Source organism: Limulus polyphemus, unplaced genomic scaffold (genome assembly GCF_000517525.1).
Source record: "Limulus polyphemus unplaced genomic scaffold, Limulus_polyphemus-2.1.2 Scaffold1097, whole genome shotgun sequence".
Lineage (NCBI taxonomy): Eukaryota > Metazoa > Arthropoda > Merostomata > Xiphosura > Limulidae > Limulus > Limulus polyphemus.
This window is the reverse complement of record NW_013666707.1, coordinates 15,660-35,294: the sequence shown is the minus strand read 5'-3', so window position 1 is coordinate 35,294 and position 19,635 is coordinate 15,660. Positions and strand designations below refer to the sequence as shown.

The window sequence follows — 19,635 nt, the reverse complement described above, 5'->3', positions numbered from 1 at the left end:
ATCATACTCTGTATATATATATATATATATATATATATATATATATATATGAAGTCCTCACTATAAATCTGGCCTGAAAAGTAAGAATAGGTGGGATGATGTATAGCAAACTTCACTCAAATGAACACAAACCAATATGATGAGACTGATTCTGGGTATGTGGCAGAAGAATAGCAGTTGTTTGATAGTATGCACATTACCTGTTGCATTTGCACCTCATTTAAAATTGAAATGAAATTTTTTTACAGTATGAAATATGTTCCCTGATTCATCAATAACATATATATGAAACGACTTATACTGCGGTAATTTAAATTACAGACACACAACTCCTGATTTGACCCTATACAATGATGAAGGATTCAACTCCATCACCTTTCTAGTTAAGCTATGTTCTTCTAAATTAATTAATGATGCAAAAAGTTCATGTAACTTTAACAGTTTAGATACATCATATGATCAGAATTTTATAAGAACCCACATAAAGGCTGTAAATTGGCAGCCAGTTGTAGTTTAGCCTAACCTTGCCTGCTTGTATGCAGTATGTGTAAGTTGTATATAAACAGATATTTGTTGTTATTTTCCCTGAGTTTTTACTTCTGTTGAAAATGATCATTCACATAAAAACACAGAGCAGAGACAAAAAACCAACAAAAAAACCCGCTATGAATAAGATATAATAAAGGGGTGACTTAGTTGGAAAACTTCATCACAAGCTTGTCAATTAATAAATGAGTAAATTCTACTAATTGCCAGCTCTAATTATTCCACAGCAGACAGGAGTTTGTTACTGCCTACAAATAGTTCGTGATTTGCCTTGTATGTTATGACTTTTTCTTCCTCCTCTCTTTTCACAAGTCGTAATCTTTGTGCTCTACTTCACCAAACAAACATTAGATTAATTCTAACCTAATATTTATATCTCACTAATATTTCATTCAACAAGATAATAAATGACATACAAAAATGAACTAATTAAAAACAGAGAAGTATTGTACAGACAACCATCTATGTTACATAAAAGTATGAGAAATGGTTTTTAGTACACATTTAATATTTCTATTTTTTTTTTTCTCATTCCTCCCTATTTGTATCTTTTTTTATACTAAACTAGGAATGGGCTTACATATATTATGAATGTTGAGTTAGGAAGCTATAAAAGATACTTTGACATAAAAAGAATAATGAATATCAGAGTATACTAAAGTTTGTAGTAAGGTAAAGCTTGACTGGCGCACCTTGAAAGTTATAATTTTCCTACAATGAAAATATATTTCCGATAGGTACTTACCTCCCCTCACATAAATAGCTATTCTCGTTCAGTGCTGCCCTCTATATGAAAAAACATTTTACACATGCCACAAGTCTTTTATCTCCCTCCATTGTAATTGACTGATTACAGGGCATCACTCATACAAATCATCATGCATCAACACTCCACCAAGAACAGTGCGACATACTCTCATGACACATGTGAATCCCTCTATTCAATTCTTCTGAACTATCAATTCGAGTTTTGGCAGAAGATGGAAGCACCGGTTTTTAGTGGGGAGAAAGGGTGGGAGGAGGTAAGTACCTATTGGAAATACATTTTCAGTGTAGGAAAATTATAACTTCCAATACGGTACATTACCTCCGTTCACATAAATAGCTAGAATCACATTGAAACAGTCAGATTCTAGGAACCAACGTGAGGGACTGCACCACTTCTAAGCCAGGTATATTCTTCACCCATCATAACAAGATGTCGCACTTATGGGTGGAAAACAGAGAAGAACATCCAAGTGGAAGAGAACTAAGGTCGGGTAGTGATCCAAACCATATTATATTTATACAACTCTATCCCAGAAAATATAAAAGTCGGTAAAATTAAAAGGATGTGTCCTAGGTGTAGAGTGGGTAGGGTGTGACAGATTGTACACGGCAAATCAACTACATTTAAAACCCATGCCACTGGGAACTGATATCCAGCCATCTGGTGGGGGTAGGAAAGAGGATCATATCATCTTCACCTAAAGTTCATGAGGCCAGAGGGAATCAAGAACCCCCCAGACCCAAGAATGGGGCATATGTTAATATAATAAATTAATAGATCGATCCGGGAACCTGACATTCAATATCGAAAAGATGTCTGCATAATGTAAACCCACAAAAGTGAAATTGACCGGAACTGCCCCAAGCACAGGAATATCCTCAGAATAATAAGCACCAAGGGATAGTCGAAGGGGAACAACCATAATAATCTGCAAGTGCCTCCACCATGCCCCACAACATAAATGGAGTAACAAGAGTATAATTGAGGGAGGAATAAAACATCTGTAACACATGTGTGAGGACTTATGTTAATTGGATAATATAAGGGAAAAGAGCCCCTGAAAAGGAAAGAATAAGAAAAAAAAACTTATCCAGTCAAAGTCTCATTGAATTCTGAAAAATGGCTACAGGTAGAAAACTATAGCCCAAACAGGAAGATACTGTGATCTGATGCAATTAGTGAGAGACAATCATATTATGGGTGGTAGTCCACATGCCCGAATGAAGAAGTACCTCGAAGGAATGACGATGATGAAATGCCAATGAAAAGCTGAGGTGTCGAATTGGATGAGAAGACACACAGAACAAAGTACAGGAGGAAGACGAAAAAGAGCTATAAGCCAATCGAATTAAGAGCTGAACCCAACTGATGAAGGTGGAAGGAGAAAGTTCACAAACGGCTGACACAGAAAAAAGAAACCAACAATGGGAAAACGTTCCATTTGCATTGAGAAACTTCCATGAAGAAAGGGCAAATGAAACAAGCCAGAAAAGAAGCTAATCATCGAGAAAAGCCTGATCTACTTGCCAATGAGTGGAGGAAAAGCTGGTGTGAAGACGGAGGACAGGACAGTCCGGATAAAACACCGGTAACCAAGGGTGATGAAGAAGGGATGGAGTCAGAGGAAGCACTAACAGAGGAGGAAGTTGGAGAGCTGGAGAAGCCATGGAAACCACAGCTGAGACAGCGAGTAAGGAGCTATCAGAAGGGCTGAAAACAGAGTGTCAAGAATGATCTAAATCACTCAGAAAAAAAGGACAATGGGAGGATAGAAGAGCCCACATATAAGTCTGACCTAAGGGGATAAGGAGTGCCATGGAAGATCACATCCCCAAAATCAACAGAACCTTGCAAGCTGTAAGAGAAATGAAAGCCCCATTGAACAAAGGTGAAGAGAAGAAGGGTGGGCACGACTGAGATCTGAACACGAGTACTGCCAAATGAGAAGCGACAGTTCAGTAGAATTGAATAGAGGGAGTCACGTGTGTCATGAGAATATGTCGTACTCTTATTGGTGGAGGGTTGACGCATGATGATTTGCATGAGATGCAATGGAATCAGTCAATTCCAATAGAGGGGAAAGAAAAAGCAAGAAGCATGCGTAACAATCGTTAAAAATATAGAGGGCAGCACTGAATGCAAGTAGATATTTATTTGAGCGGTGGTAATGTATCATATTGGAATATTAACACAACCACTTTACCACAGTCAGTGCTATGGCAAATTTCTGAATGAATATATATATATATATATATATATATATATATATATATTATTAGACTCATATTATGTATTAATTTGAATTATGTGATTATGTAATAACATTCAGAACTGAAAATAAATCATACTTTGCTTAAAGAAGAAAAATACTAAAAAAGTGTCACTAAAATTATGTTGGATGTTTCCCAGTTTTAGCTTTTTTAATTCTGTTCACAAAATGATCACACTCCTTTTTAGCTTTGCTCACAAAAAGACTCATGCCTCCTTTTACCTCTACTCACAAAAGGATCATACTTTATTCAAAATAAGATCACATCCATTTTTTAATTTTGCTCACAAAAGGATTACTCCCATTTTGAACTTTGTCCACGACAGAATTATGCTTCTTTTTAAACTTGTCCAGAAGGGTGATGACTCTTTTTAGCTGTGGCATAGCTCATAGCTCTGTCATCTTTAGACCAATTTGAGATCTAATTACAGTTCTGGACTCAGGAGGTCAAACCCTTTCCACTGATGTATTTGACCATGCCCAAGGTCTCATAGATTAATTTACTCTAATCCTACCTTAAAGAATTTCATTTTGATGTTAGGCTGGTAGAGAGCCTGATGAGTAATAAAATTGAATCAAGTATATGCGTGCCGGCACACAAAAATATAGATAATAAAAAGGAAAAAAAAAAGTCTCGTAGATTAATTTACTCTAATCCTGCATAAAAGAATTTCAAGTGCTACAGCTGTTGAGGATTCCCTCATGTTTTTATTTTGTTCACCGAAGTATCTTGCTCCATATCAGTTTGGTTTACACAAAGATCATCAGTGATTTCTATGAGAAAAGATTACTAATTTACTCCTTCAAGATGTGTGAACACAGAAATGTGTTTAGAAAATATGCTTTAATTTATCCATTAAATGCTTCTCTTCACTGCAAAAAACTAGTCTGAAAGTTTCCTACACACATTCCACATCAATGCATTTAAGTTGTTAGAAATTATTAATCTTAATTATTAAAACAGACTGAAAAAGTGGGTAAAAACATCAAAGATTATTTAATTATGACAAAAAACACTGAACATTTCTTAATTCAGGTGGTATAAAATACATCTAAAAGTCTAACACATTTTGAAAATATTTCAATAATCAGTCCTTAACTCTAATGTTTACCCAATATAGCAGGATTCACAATTTTACTTATGATTGAGTCAGACATTTAAAGTGCAATCAATATACAATTACAAGCAGCTGTAAAGCAACATGGCAGATAAAAAAGTATTCACTTCCAGCTGAAGATTGTTTAATATACCATACACTAGCAATTATTTAATAATACCAGCTTTTATCTGGCTTTACAATCTAAGAAAGGTCCTATCATAAACATGGCCATTTGAAGCAGTAAGGCCAGTCAGACATTATGTTGTGTGTATATAGTATTTGTAGTTAAAATAGCTCAAGATTAAATCTCACAGCATTAAATTTCAAAAAGTTTCTCAGGGGCATGCCCCCAGAAATGGCAGCCTTTACACATTGTTGAACTGTGGCAAAGGCCTGAGCACTCCAAAATTGCTTCCTACAGCAATGATAAAAACCAGCTTTTTAAAACTCGATAGACATACTTTCAACCTCATAGTTATGTAGTTTATTGTTAAGTAAATACAGTTAACGTGTTCCTTTAAACTTGAATACTTAAGATGCAAGTTAACTAAGATTAATCTTTCTTCACTTTATTCAAGATGTTATATCCTCACTCTGAGAAAGATATGGACAAATAAATCCAAGCTCAAGTAAGTTTGTTTACAAAGGTGTTTCAAGATGTATATAATTACCAACATACATAAATTTTTTCTTAAGTTAATCCTTATATATAATTCTTAAGTGTGTTCCCTCCAGTATGTATTAAATGGTTTGTTGGATAAACTTAATACGCACAAAAGGTCCCTTTTTTGAAAGTATATTCCACTAAAAATATTTTCATTTTCATTTTGAAATTATGTCGTTCTTCCATCACAAAACACACGAGGAGTACTGTTGATATGTGTGGGAAAAACAACAAAATATGTAAGCTTTATTTCTGACTACTGTTACCACAACTCTCTAATATCTATCAGTTTCTTTAACTTTTTTTTTTGGTATCTCTTAATAAATTTGTGTGATTAAACAAACTGACTGGTACATCTGTCACTATGCAGTGCTATACCGAAGAGCACATAGCAAGTTTATCAGATTTTGTTGATGTTAGCAGGAAAAACTTTTTAAAGATTAAAAAGAACTGAGATTCTTTAAAGCAGCAGCCTTTCCTTAGTTATTATACTTCAGATATAGGCTTAAATTAAAATTTATGTAATTTTTTAACCAGCTATAATAAAAGATGAACTGAAGTTAACATAAGATTTTAGTTTAGACCTATAATAATATTATTACAGCCACACAACTCCACATACTAGCCTAATAACGTTGTATACAGTAAAGTCCATAAAAATAGTTAGTAAGATTTTTAAAGCTGTATTCTTGCTCTGAAGGATACTGCAAGTTACATTTTCATACGACCAAGCTTTATGAAACGACATTGCTTTTTTTTCTTGCTATAATGAAATTTCTTGGCAAATGCCTAATGTTGCTACTTTTGTTAGCTCTTATGCCTACTTAGGGCTCCTAATCTCAAGCTTTACTTATGTTACAGTCTACTTGAGTTCTCCAGTACAAAACAATAAATGCAAAGAAAATCAGATCCCTTGTGCCACACGCACCTCTCACATCCTTTCTTTCAGGATTTGTTAATAGTTCTCTCTTACATTTAATTACATATTATTTATAACCAATAGAAAGCCAAGGTTTTCATCTATCAAATGACGTATTGTATAACATTGTGTTTGAACAGATAAGTGTCAATTTCACTCAGAGTACAAGCTTCATTCCTGAGAGTAAGGGAAAATTGTCTGCTTTTTGCATGTTGTTCTTTGGTGCATTAATTAATTAAATAAAAATTATTTAATGCACTACTACCATTAGTATAAAATATGTAGGTTTAAGCATAATTGACAATCCACAGCAAGAAAAAAAAAGATCCCCAAGTGATTTACAAATCATTATGGTGCAGATAGTAGTTACACATGGTTCAAAGGGCAATAAAACAATGAAACTTAATTATAAATAGATGTATAATGTTATGAACTTATAGCTACTTAGGATAAACTAATATAGTCATTTTAGAAAGAAGAAAAGGGTAACTTAAATTCATTTTGATTTTATTTTTGGTGGTTACAAGGTCAGTCAAATTGACCAATCCCATTTTGAGTTAGGGTAGACAAAATAACAGATGAAATATAAAGTTTTACTGTAAAAAATATTTGAAATGTATTTAGGAGGTTTTAGGGATGATACAAAAGAAATTTGAGATTTCTGAGATGAGTAAAAGTATTTTTAATCTTAACATGAAAATTACTTGGTACATGGACTACTCAAAACAAACACTCAATATCTTCATGGACAAATCTTTATTTTATTAAAAATACTTCACAGAAAATGTGATTTTTTTTGTATGTGAAAGACTTATAATGTTACAAAGAATTTTGTGAAGATATATACACTATGTTGAAAGTTAGAAGTATTAAATCTATAAAGACTTTAAATGAGTACAAAATAGGTCACGTGATCGGTCAAATTGACTGAGCCCGTGTTGAGAGAGTTAAACAAAAATTTGGAATGAAAAAAAAAACAGATTTTTGGATTCAAGATTTGTTAGTGCAACAAAAGGCACTTGATATCTTTTTGAATTTGTAATGTATAGCCAATCACATACCATGATGAATTTAGTTATGCATTTAGCAACAGAAAAATAATTATTTTTTGTTGTCGGGCAAGAAAAACAAGCACTAATGAAGAAGTCTAACCATGAAACAATGTTAAAGCTAAATCAAAGAGATCCTTCCACAAAGAATGTCTCATATATCAATATACTGAATCACTGTGTGTAGGAAAAATCCAGTAAGGCTTGGAAGTAAAGAAAACAAGAAGAATGAACTGTTTGGAAATAAAATTATTGTATTTGGTGGAGATTTCAGGTTTTCCAGTTGTTAAACACATATTTTGTTCAACAATGGCTGAAGCATCAAAAAACTCAGGAAAGTTTTGGCCAAAAAAACAAAACTGAAAATAACCAAAATATGAGAACAGGTCTTAGACAACAAGAGTTCAGCAAATGGACAAATGAAACAAATACCTTGATTATCAGAAGACTGTTTTAAAATACCGAAAACATGTATAACTGAAGATGATTTAATTAATGAAATATTTGGCAAAAAGTTAATAACAGAAAATATTAAAAACATGAAAGATAGGGTAATATTATGTCCAAAAAAATAAGCATTGTTTAAAAATTCATGATGATATTGTGGAAAACATTTTAATATGAGAATTGAAAACTTATTTTAACATTGTAACTGATGATCCAAATTAGTACAGTATTATACCAACAGAACATGTCAACAGTTTAACCCCTGCAGACTTACCACAACATAAGTTGATATTAAAAATAGAAAAAATAATCATGTTGATTAGAAACTCAAACAGTAAGACAAATTTAAAAATGAAGTTCATCTCATAACCAGTCTTCATATTAATACGATCAACCAGTAAGGCTCAATTTACAAGAGTTTGGATTTTAAGAATTGATTTGATGCCACCTGATCCAACAATGCCATTTAACCTTGATAGAAGACAGTTTCCAATAAGATTTGCTTTTACGATGACTATCAATAAAGCTTATGACCAAATGTCCCATAGAAATTAGACTAGATTTACCAGAAACAGTTTTTAGCCACGGACAACTTTATGTTGCATTTTCAAGAGTCATAAGTTTTAAATATATCAAAGTTAAAATAACAAACTTGCTAATAAAAGTTCACACACTAGAAATGTCTACAAAAAAAAATCTTGCAATATAACATACAAACAAATAAACTAAGATACTTGTAATGGCAAGAAGTTAGAGGATGTAGTGAACAGAATGAATATTTAGTTATCAGTTGATTATCTTCATTATGACACTTCAATGTAATAACCTTATCAAGTTTTAATATAAATGAAAACTAGAAGTACTAATGCAAAATACAAGCATTTGTAAGTTAAAATATTATCCAAAATGTCTAAAAATACTTTTATGAAATCTTACCAATTTGGCCAAAATAATTATAACTTAATAGAATATTAGGAGTTTTCTTTATAAAAAAACAAAACAAATGAAACTCTGTGTAATGGTTACTAGCATTGTGATTCTTAAAAGGTGTAGTAACAGAGCAAAAAGCTCATCAAGAGAAATATATCTACTTGTTTCATGGATGAAAGTCCTCAATGTGTCTCGATATTTAAGATGATTCCAAATAAAGATTCTCAAACTTTATCTAAAATTACAAATGTTAACATTTTCCTAAACTGAAAATGTATTTGTGATAGATACTCACCTCCACTCACAAAAAGCTTTCTTGATTAGTATTGTCGTCTATTGATGCAAATTTTTCGTTTGCCACTAGCCTTGTAACTTTCACGTTTTTTTGCATATCTACATGCAAATGATCATGCATCAACCCTCCACCAATGGGAGTGCAACATCACTCCTATCGTGGCTAGCGCTCACTCTAATAATACACCTGTTAATCATTTCAAGACTAGTCATGACCAATTTAAACATTACACCGGAAGTGGGGAGATGAACGGGTGGGAAATATAAGCAGAGGTAAGTATCTATCAGAAATACATTTTCAGTTTAGGAAAATGTTAACTTCCAATACAATATCTTACCTCTTCTCACAGAAAGCTAGTATCCCACAATGAACTGGTCGAGAGCTGGTGAAAGTATGATCCTCCTTTAGAAAGTAACCAAAGAAAGACCATGAGGTGTGGTAAAGAACTAAAAACAACCCATCAGTGGGAGACCACACCACTTCTGAGCCAAGTATACTCTTCAGCCTTCAGGAATGTGTCACCAAAACCTAAAGGCCAGAAACATCGAGGGGACCCAAACCATTTTCAGCAGGAAAGGGACCCCCAGGTGTCAAGTGGCTAGGGCTGGACAGACCGTAAATGGGATTTCGCCCTCAACCACCCCTTACGGCATCTGGAATTGTACATTAGGTTCCGAACCCCTCAAAGGAATAAGAGATCCCAAACACTGGGAGTCTAAATATGGGTAGTTAGCATGATGAAAAGCAAAAGCATGATCGTCCAACGTATGCGGGGGATGAGGTATACTGACCTCCAATCACAACTGTTCCCCAAAACGACTATCAAGATCCCCAATATCTGGTGAAGGAGGATAAACCTCATATTGACCCAAAGATTCGTCCCTAAGGAGGACATGGGTAGAATCAAAGGAAACAGGAGGCAAAGACAAAATCAAACAAACCTGATTAATCGAGACAACAAATGAAGAAGGAGGCTTGGGTAAGTCCCCTGATACGATACACAACTGAGAAGCATATTCAGCAGGGGAAAATGGCTGTCCAAATTCTCATGCTCCCTGTTAGACACACCAGCTGCTGGTATGACAGAATACTCCTCAGGTGGTGGTGAATATTGCATGAAATTAGACAATCATAGTAGTCACGTCATCGGCCGATAACCGTGGGACTAACCCCAAAGAAGCGGTCGGTAAATCCGCAGGTGCAGTAACAGCAGTGGTAGTTGTAACTACTTGAAACTGCAAGTGTATACATACAAAGTATAAATTTGAACAAACTGAACATAAAGTATTTAGAAAAAATTCACTAAATGAAAATACAATGAAAACTGGAAGCAAAGACAAACACATCTTAACAGTAAGACTGCCAAGTTATTAACAGGTGCATTATTAGAGAGGTTGCTAGTTACCATAGGAGTAGTGTGTCACTTCTATTGGTGGAGGGTTGATGCATGATCATTTGCATTTAGATATGCAGAAAGAAGTGGGAGTTACAAGGCTAGTGGCAAGGGAAAAATTTGAACTGATAAAGGGCAGTACTAATCGAGAAAGCTTTTTGTGAGTTGAGGTAAGATATATCGGAATGGTATTTTTTATTGTGGCTGATATAACGGCTACTTTTTTTTCAAAGGCATGCTCCATCAAGGCTAACTCAGCCTCAACTTCCTATAAAACTGGTATTATAATATAGAAATACCTTTCAGTACATTAAAATAAAACTAATAAATTCACCAACACAAAGGCTTAAAAATTTAGAACTGATTAGAAATTCAACCTCCCACTTCTTTGTCACAGTTTAAAAGGTTTAAAAAACCTAAATACAGCAACATTTAAAAAAAACTAATTTTATCAGTACAATTTATTTAGTAGCTTCAAACAAAACATATTCCTTCAAAAACAGAAATATTTAAATCCTGTTATATCTCAAATTAATTTCCTTATCATTAGCAACATTAATGAATCAATGACAATAAAAAAAAGTTGAAAAAACTGTTTCATGTGAATACTTAAAATTAATATAAATTCATAAATCTTGTGCTTTTTTTACATCATGATGCTCAGAATTGCATGAAGAGACACTGGAACATCTTAGACAACATGAGCATTGATGTCAAATAACCAAAAAGACAAACTGAGTATGACAAAAAATTTGTTTACACTGATTTTTAATAATTAAGATTTATAAATCAAGGTGTAATTTACACTATCACAAAACCCTTGAAAATTAGTCTTAGATTTATTGAATAGACACAGAAAACTGTGTATTCACTGTATGCACAAAAATTTGTACTCTTATCACACATTTACTTAGCCCATGGAAACTGTTTTTTAAATACCATATAGTTTTTAAGCTCTAGTATTTGGCAAAAGACCTAGTCAGCACCGGATAAAACAGATATAGCACAGTTGATATTTTATTATATTATTCTTTATTTTCAGTCATAAGTAATGATAAAACTTGTTTCTACACAACCTGGCAAACTTACGCTGATCCCCAAGTCTTTCTGAGATAGCCTAACAAAACTGAAATCAATTCTATATCCAATGAGCACATGAGGTAAAAAAGATTTAGAGTAAGCTTAGCCTATTATGACTAAAGTTTCCATACATAATACAACTAATAACTACAATTCCCTGAGAAGACCTACAATTTGCTAGATAAAAATTGAGTTTGTTCATTTAGATAAACATTCTTAGTTAGCTTACCTTGAGAAGATGTTTGTTGATGATGAGTATGTGTCTGTGATAAATTAAGATCCAGCTGGTAAGTACTGGGGCCAGGTAGAGACGGCATTCCTAGAGAGTCAACATACGGCATAACACTGTACTTTTCTGCAGATTGATCACAATTTGGTGTGGATGAGTCCTTTAGGGATGACACAACTGGCTTGATATCTAGAGAGCATATTGATTATACTATTATTTTTTCAATTCTATAATAACTCTGTCTAGAATTATACTTTTAGTTGGCATGACAGAAAAATATAACATATTTACAAGTATTTATATGATTAGATGTGTTATGGAGTTGAAAACATAACAGTGAGTGAGCTGTTTTCTTATAATAAACAAAATTGTAAGTTTATAGCTAAAAGAAAAGGAAAAAAGAAAACTAATTTAATATTTTCTTGTTTAGATAGTTTGCTTCTTATATATAAAATCTGAATTTTACTTCTTTTCCTGCAGAATTAAAAATACCAAATAATTTGCTTTATTCTGAACATTATGCACCTCTAGAACAGGTTCGCAAAACTTCATTTACCAGATCTGCCAATCTTTGATTCTAGAGCCACATGAATATTTTAAGAAAATTTTAGTTCCACCAAAACTTTGTCCAGCAATAATAATAATAAACAAAAATGGTGCATATATTATTTTTTAATTTACTTGCCATTAGACATTAGTCTCAATATATTTTTAACCCTCCATTCTATATCTAATTACCTATAGATTTTCAAGAATTAGAGGAGTGTATAATAATAGTATTCCAACTACACTATGTTCATCATATCTGTTGCCAACAATGTGTTTTGCTCAATCCAGAACTCATCAGGCTGGCTGGGATACAACAAACACAGCACTGTTGAACTACTATTCATATAATCAATTTTTTACAGCAACAATTGTTATGGTTTGAATGCCTTTTTGAATTTTATAAAACATGATTATTATCAATAATATTTGCCATTATTCACCACGAAAGGAAGTAATTCCAAAAAGTAAGCATAGGAAGTGCAGCACCAAATGCTGTATTGAGCATTTACAATAAGAGCACCTGTATGGATCCTGTCTTTACCTCTCACAAATGTTATGACATATACATAATTTTAGAACTAGTAGTATGAAATAACAAATTTAACCTGTGTCTACATAAGTTGTGGCAGTTACCTATTTCTTTTTGGTTGTAATAAATATTTCTTATTGAAAGAATTCCACAGCAGCATGGAATGAAAATAAAAAATAACATCCTCTTCTTCTAAGTTACTGTTATTCAAAGAGTTCATTTCTCAAAGTTCAGCTAAAAACGGGTGACATCCAGTGTCACTGCTGCTTCTCACAAGTTGTCATCCTTAAAGGTAATAAATAAACCTAGTACAGTGAGCTCCTAACTAAACTTGGCAGGCCTCGGCCAATCAGTGACACCCATTTATGAGCTTTTGGAGCCAGACTGTCTTTGTTTACATAGTTTGCTATGCTGTGGAAAGAGGTCTCTTGCAGGCACTATGATTTTATTGAATTTATTGATTTAAAAGTGAATTTATAATGATCACAATGGTCCATAAAGGTAATTTGCAAAAGTATAAGAAGAGTAGGAACTGCATAACCCTTAAGATAAAGCAGGAAACTGTTGAGAAGTCAGAAAAAAGGGGACAAAACAAGTGTGCTTGCTAAGGAGTATGGCTTGTCTCAATCAACAATTTCCACCATCCTGCTAAATAAGGAGAAAATTAAAGCTACCAAAGTGAGTGATGCCTCAACCAGGGTCATTAAAGGAAGGGAAAGAATTGTAGAAATGGAAAGACTGCTGTTGCTTTGGATTCATGATAGGCAAATGCAAGGTAAGTCCATAGATAGAAGTATGATTTGTGAGTAAGCAAAAAACATTTTTGATCACCTTACATGTGAATCAGCTCAATCCTTGGGTTCAGTTTTTGAAGATTTCCAGGCAAGGATGAGTTTGTTTGATAGTTCAAGCAGATAAGAGAAAAGTTCAAAGTGGAATTTGCTGAATTAATGGAGGAGCAAGTATTTAATGTGGACAAAACTGGGCTATTTTGGAAAAAGATTCCCCACAGAACTTACATCACCCAGGAAGAAAATGCTTTGCCAGGCCATAAGCCCCAAAAGGATAGGCTTAACTTGTCGCTTGGGGCTAATGCATCAGGAGATTTCAATTTTAAGCTTGTATACCATTCTGAGAATCCAAGGGTATTTAAGCAACAAAAAGTCATCAGAGCATTTGCCAACACAAATTGAAGTCATCTTGTTAACATACCTACAGGAATTTATATCATCAGATGTGCTACTCAACTGAAAACATAAATAGTGAGTTGTCTATTTTCTAATAAAAAAATTTAATAATTATACAATAATGCCAATATTAGTTTTGTATGCAAAATATATATTCTTTCAAACTCTCTCTCTCTCTGTGAACTAAACAGCAGTTTCTTTTTATTTTTTAGTTTTACCCCTTTATTATCAAAGATTGTAATGAAAATATATTTTATAGTAGTGGATTAGTGGATTTTCACACAAACTACAGGATGTTTTATAATACTTTAAACCCATATTTTTAATTTAGCTAGTTAGTCATTTTATATTATTAAAAAATAGGTACAATAAAAATGCTAAATTTGTAAATTTTACTTTACGTAGCTTACATTTACACAATTTATTTCCCCTTTGGCCATCAGTGAAATGTGGACCATCATTTCAAACTCTGCACTTACTTACCACAGTACACTACCTATTTTTTCTTCCTTTTAATACCAAAGATATTATTTAGTAACATAAAAAAAGGTGAATATTATTCTAAGTACTAAAACAAATTTTCTTGACATTTTTTTTCATATACAGTTAAAGTGATTTACCTTCCAGCATAGCGGTTGTCTTTAATTCTGAAGCAGATGTGGAGGGTAATGAACCTAGTGTAGCAGTTGATACAACCATTTGACTCGTTGACGTATGACTAGAAATTGTTGACTCAATTGTAGATTCAGCATTGGCAGGAGCAGAAGGACTCAAAATAGTAGGTGGTGATGGCTCATCTTGTGTTTGGTTGCTTGATGTTGTAACTGTCTGGTTAAATAAAACAAAAATATTTACACTTAAATAGTTAACAATCATCATATTATAAGCATGGATTTTGAATATGCATTAGAAGTAATTCTTCGTTAGTGCTGCTGTTTACTAATGAAAAAAGATTAAATGTTATGGAACTATGAAATGCATACTGCATGTTATATTTGTGTGCTATATTTCAGCACGATTTGTAACTTCCTAAACAAAAGAATCCACCTGAATAAAGATTGAAATTACTGTTAATAGCGAAACTTTAAGATTTAAACCAATGTTACTTGAGTAACACTAACGTAGGCCTACAGCCATGTCATCAATTTATGATAACATTTCACCTGATACTGATATTTACATGGATATTCAGTTATCTAAAGAAAGATCTAAGTTAGCTATCAGCCCTACATAAGATTTGAATCATCAGTTTGTAAATTAGATTATTTTATTCTAGTTCTATGGCATTCACCATGACATCAGAGTATTTGGGTCTTTATTTCAAGTTTGCTGGCTCATAAACACAAGGTGTATGTAATGTTCTTGAAATTTCTAAAAACTAGTTAAAACTATATTATTATTCATTTAACACGTTCTATTAATCAAACTTAAGTATTACTGTATCCTGTCTACTTTGCATTCATACAGCAACTGTGTGTATTAACTAGAAAATATATACAGCATTAAAAATATCTCTGATTACAGTTACTGAATGCTTATTTTAAGTTTTTTTTTTACCCAACTGTAAATGAATATTTTTTTGCAAAAATTAATATTTATCCTTCTTAAGAAATATAAAAATTGATTAGCTAAATGGAATAGCCATCTTTCACCTTCTGGTACAATCTCATTCAAAAAATCTAATATCTAAGAGGGTGTGAATATTTAAATTACAATTATATCTATTACTTAATTTCTCATTCCTAATGATTTTTTTTTAAATATTAAAAATTCAGTGAGAGACGATGGTATTATCCAATTTACTGTAAAGAAACACAGAACAAGAGAGAACAATTTGAATGTAACTGAACAAAAAATGGTCTTACAGTTAATCCCTCCCCCTCCATAATTAGTTCAAAATATGCAGATATATTGAAGTAAATCCAGGTCATTTTTCTTCATTTAGTTATGACATCCTTGTTCACTAATGTCCCAAAGTCATGAACATGTATTAGTCCTTTTGACTGAGTAAAGGTTAGACAGGGAAACTTTTGTTCTTAAGTTTTAACTAGCATTCATGTGTTTCTGTACAGGTGTCTAGGAAGTTTGCCTGTTCAAATAGGTGATACACAAAACCTGTACAAACTGGCTTGGAATTGTTAGAACTGTTTGTATACTATTTATTAAACTAGCTAACATATAGTGGGATACCACACAAAGGCTTCAATCTAACTATAAATTGGGGTTGTTATCATAGCTCTGAATCTTGATTTCTTTCAGTCTCTGCCCTGTGTAAGCGTTTTTTAAAGTTTCTTTCAAGTCCCAACAGCCAATAAAGAATTTGTATCATTAGAAGCTACCCAGTAAGCAAATACACAGAACACTGTTTGTAAATAAGGATTTATATTTTCATTTGTATTTCTCTTGCTTTCTGGACTTGAAATATTACTCAGCCTAACATTTCCAGAATCTGTATTTTGTGGACACTTCTCAGTGGACCTGTAAAAGTATCAGTTCTGATAAATATCTGTGTACAAGATTTTTCAATTTAAATATATTTTTTTAAATAGTTCAGTGTTCACGTCATATGCACGCCGCTAGCCTTCCTCCTCCTACTTCTGCATATCCACATCCAAATGATCATGCAGCAGCTCTCCACTAATAGGAACACAACACCACTTCTATTGTAACCAGTGTCCTCTTCAGGTAAGAATCTACTGGAAATACATTTCTAATGTAGGAAAATGCTAACTTCCAATACGATATCTTACATATTCTCACAAAATAGATAGAATCCTATAATGAACCGGTGGAGGGCGGATAAAAAAAAGATCCCCCTTTATGAATTACTCAAACAGAGACCAGGAGGTGTGGAACGAAAAGAGAAAACATCACACCCCAGTGGGAGACTGCACCACTTTTGATCCAGGTATAATATTTGCTCTTTTATGTTTGTGTCACGAACATAAAAGGTGGAAGAACATGAAAGAATCCCAGAATACATATGAACGATGAATGGGACTCCTGGGCATTCAGTAACAGAATGTAGTGGTAGCTCATCCAACACCTGGTGGAATTTGGAATGATACATCAGACCCACTGTGGGTAGAGGATCACCTACTTCTTCACCTTGAAACGGGAATTGGTAAAGAAGATGATCTTCTGTACCAAAATCCATCTCCACGTCGGTGCGTTTCCAACACAGCAAACCCCAGATCTGCTGGGAACCAACATCCAGTAGGAAGGTGGAAAGCCGACAGGATAACATCTCCGGTCCAAAACCTGATGGCAATGGTATGGTACTTCCAGTCTGCAGTACAAGAAGGACACTCAGCCATGCACCAGCAGGAAAACGTGTTGTACTCAGCTACAGCCAACACTAGATCTTCCAGGAACCGACATCCAGCAGATGGTATGAAGAGGGACTGCAAACCTGGGGTGTATCTCCAATCCAAAACCTGGCAGCAGTGGGCATTTGTTATTCAGTCCACAGTAAGAGGAGGGAGACCAGCTAGCACACATGTGAGGACTTACTTAACTGTACCCTCTCCAAACAACAACAACACTGGACTCCCTGTGAATGTATATGCAGAGGATGGTAGGAAGGGCATCATACCATCTACACATGATATATAGACAGGAATAAGGCATAGTGCTACAACTAAAACCTTGTGGCATATGGAATTGTACATCTGGTCCACAATAAGTAGTGGGATATGCCAGCAACATCTGCAGAATGCCACCACCCTACTCTCAAATGAATGATATGATTCATCACTCAGGAGGACAAACCTCCATGGCACATCATTCCAGTGGCTAGGAACTGTTAAGTGGTAAGGACTCCCATATTCCACTAGAAGAAAGGGAGTAAAAAACATGTCAGAGAGTCTGGAAGACTGCATCATTGGAGACAATGCAACGGGTGACCATAATACACTATTTTGAAAAGCAGAGCTATTACATCGACAGAGTCGACTAACCAAAATCTGGTGGCATCTGAAATTGTACATCAGGGCCATGGTAGGAAGAGTCTTCATGACACGAAGCATCAGAGATGGGTAACAATCTCTGTCTGCTTTACTCATATTAGTCCACAAGTGTACAGTCCAGGATGAACATATGTATGAAGTAAAAAACCACTTGACAGAACTACTAGCAGTCCTACAGAACATCCCATCTCTACGGTGTGCATAACCCAAACCTGTGACATAATAGTTTAGTCACATATAACAATAAAACAGACACACAAAATCAACACCTGGAATTCTACTTCAGGCCCACGATAAGAAGGGCTACAATGTAATTGACATCTTGCATGATTGCAGAATAGACAGTGCAGATTAAAAAAAAAGTATACCTGGTCAGGCACCTCTTACTACTAAGCAAGATCCACAATACACTAGCAAAAAGGCCCTTAAAGAAATAGGAAAAGTTTGAAAAAAAAGCAACTTTTCACAATACCAAAATGTAAAAATTTAAATAAATAGTAAAAAAAACAAACTAAGTCAGTAGTATAATGGAAAATGACAAATCTGCGAGCAAAAAGCAGCACGTCTGTACAATACTACTGCCAATCGAGAAGTTATTGACAAGTGCAGATATGAAGAGGGTGCTGGTTATGATAGGAGTGGTGTCACACTCCTATTGGTGGATAGCTGCTGCATGATCATTTGCATGTGGATATGCAAAAGGCTAGTGGTGTGCGTAACATCCTCAAAAAAAAGTTGAAAGATTAGTACACCATGATCTGCCTTTAGTGAACTATTTCGACCTCTTATACATATATGATATATTTCATTAAATGACTTTGTGAGGCTTATTTTATGAGACTCTCTGGAATATTTCCCACTACAGAATAAGACTAACTGACCTATAACTCTCACCAAACATCTATACAAATAGAAGTAAAAGTTTCAAGCTCTTATTTGTCTGGTGCAACAATAACATAGTATGGAAGTTACCTAAAATACCTGTTTGTGAGGATAATATTCCGACTCCATAAACCTTAAACATCTCTGTCAACTTTGTGACTTAGTTTCATGTGTAAAAATGCTTTAAGTTATTAAAAACAACAGCAAATTACCAGGAATAAAGTCAAATACAGTTAAGAATATTAAATTCTAAAGAATCACCATTTCAAGTTTATAAGGTAGTGAAATAACATGATTTGCATCAAAGGATGCATTATCATTAAGGTCTTCCTACTACACATCTTATTAAACTATACCTTGCAATGTTGAATGATGGGAGTTTCAAGATTTCTAGTCATAGCTTTAGATACATTTGTTAACCCTCAACTGATAGGGTGGGTTCAGAATGACCCATGTCAATTTTTCAAGTCAATATTCTCATCCAGATAGTGCTGCCCTCTATCTGATATTTCTCTGTACTCTATCCTCAATCAGTTCTTGGGTGTTGAGCAGAATGGACATGCTGTACCGGTTCTTTTTCTTAACACGGTGATATTTTTTTGTTGCTTGTGGGTCATTCTGAGCCCACCATATCAAAATGACCCCCCTACTACTTATAATAAAAATATTTTACCCTACAGTTGAGGATTAAGAGAACCCAAGTAGGAACAAGAATAATTTAGAACTCACATAAAATCATCAAAAATTATAACTTTCCTATTCTCATCCAGATAGTGCTGCCCTCTATATAAAATTTCTCTGTACTCTATCCTCAAACAGTTCTTGGGTGT

The 19,635-nt window shown here is 33.9% G+C and overlaps 1 protein-coding gene across 3 annotated transcripts in view; it reads right to left on the bottom strand.

Annotated features, from left to right (window-relative positions):
- The window catches only part of LOC106462109 (protein tramtrack, alpha isoform-like), a 59,580-nt gene that overhangs the window by 28,021 nt on the left and 11,924 nt on the right, over positions 1–19,635 (bottom strand). For all 3 annotated transcript variants that reach the window (XM_022389250.1, XM_022389248.1, XM_022389249.1), the window contains exons 3-4: positions 14,576–14,783; positions 11,691–11,879 (exon numbers count right to left, since the gene is read on the bottom strand). In XM_022389250.1, coding sequence (XP_022244958.1) covers positions 11,691–11,879; positions 14,576–14,783 — 397 coding nt within the window. The remainder of the gene's footprint in view (positions 1–11,690; positions 11,880–14,575; positions 14,784–19,635) is intronic.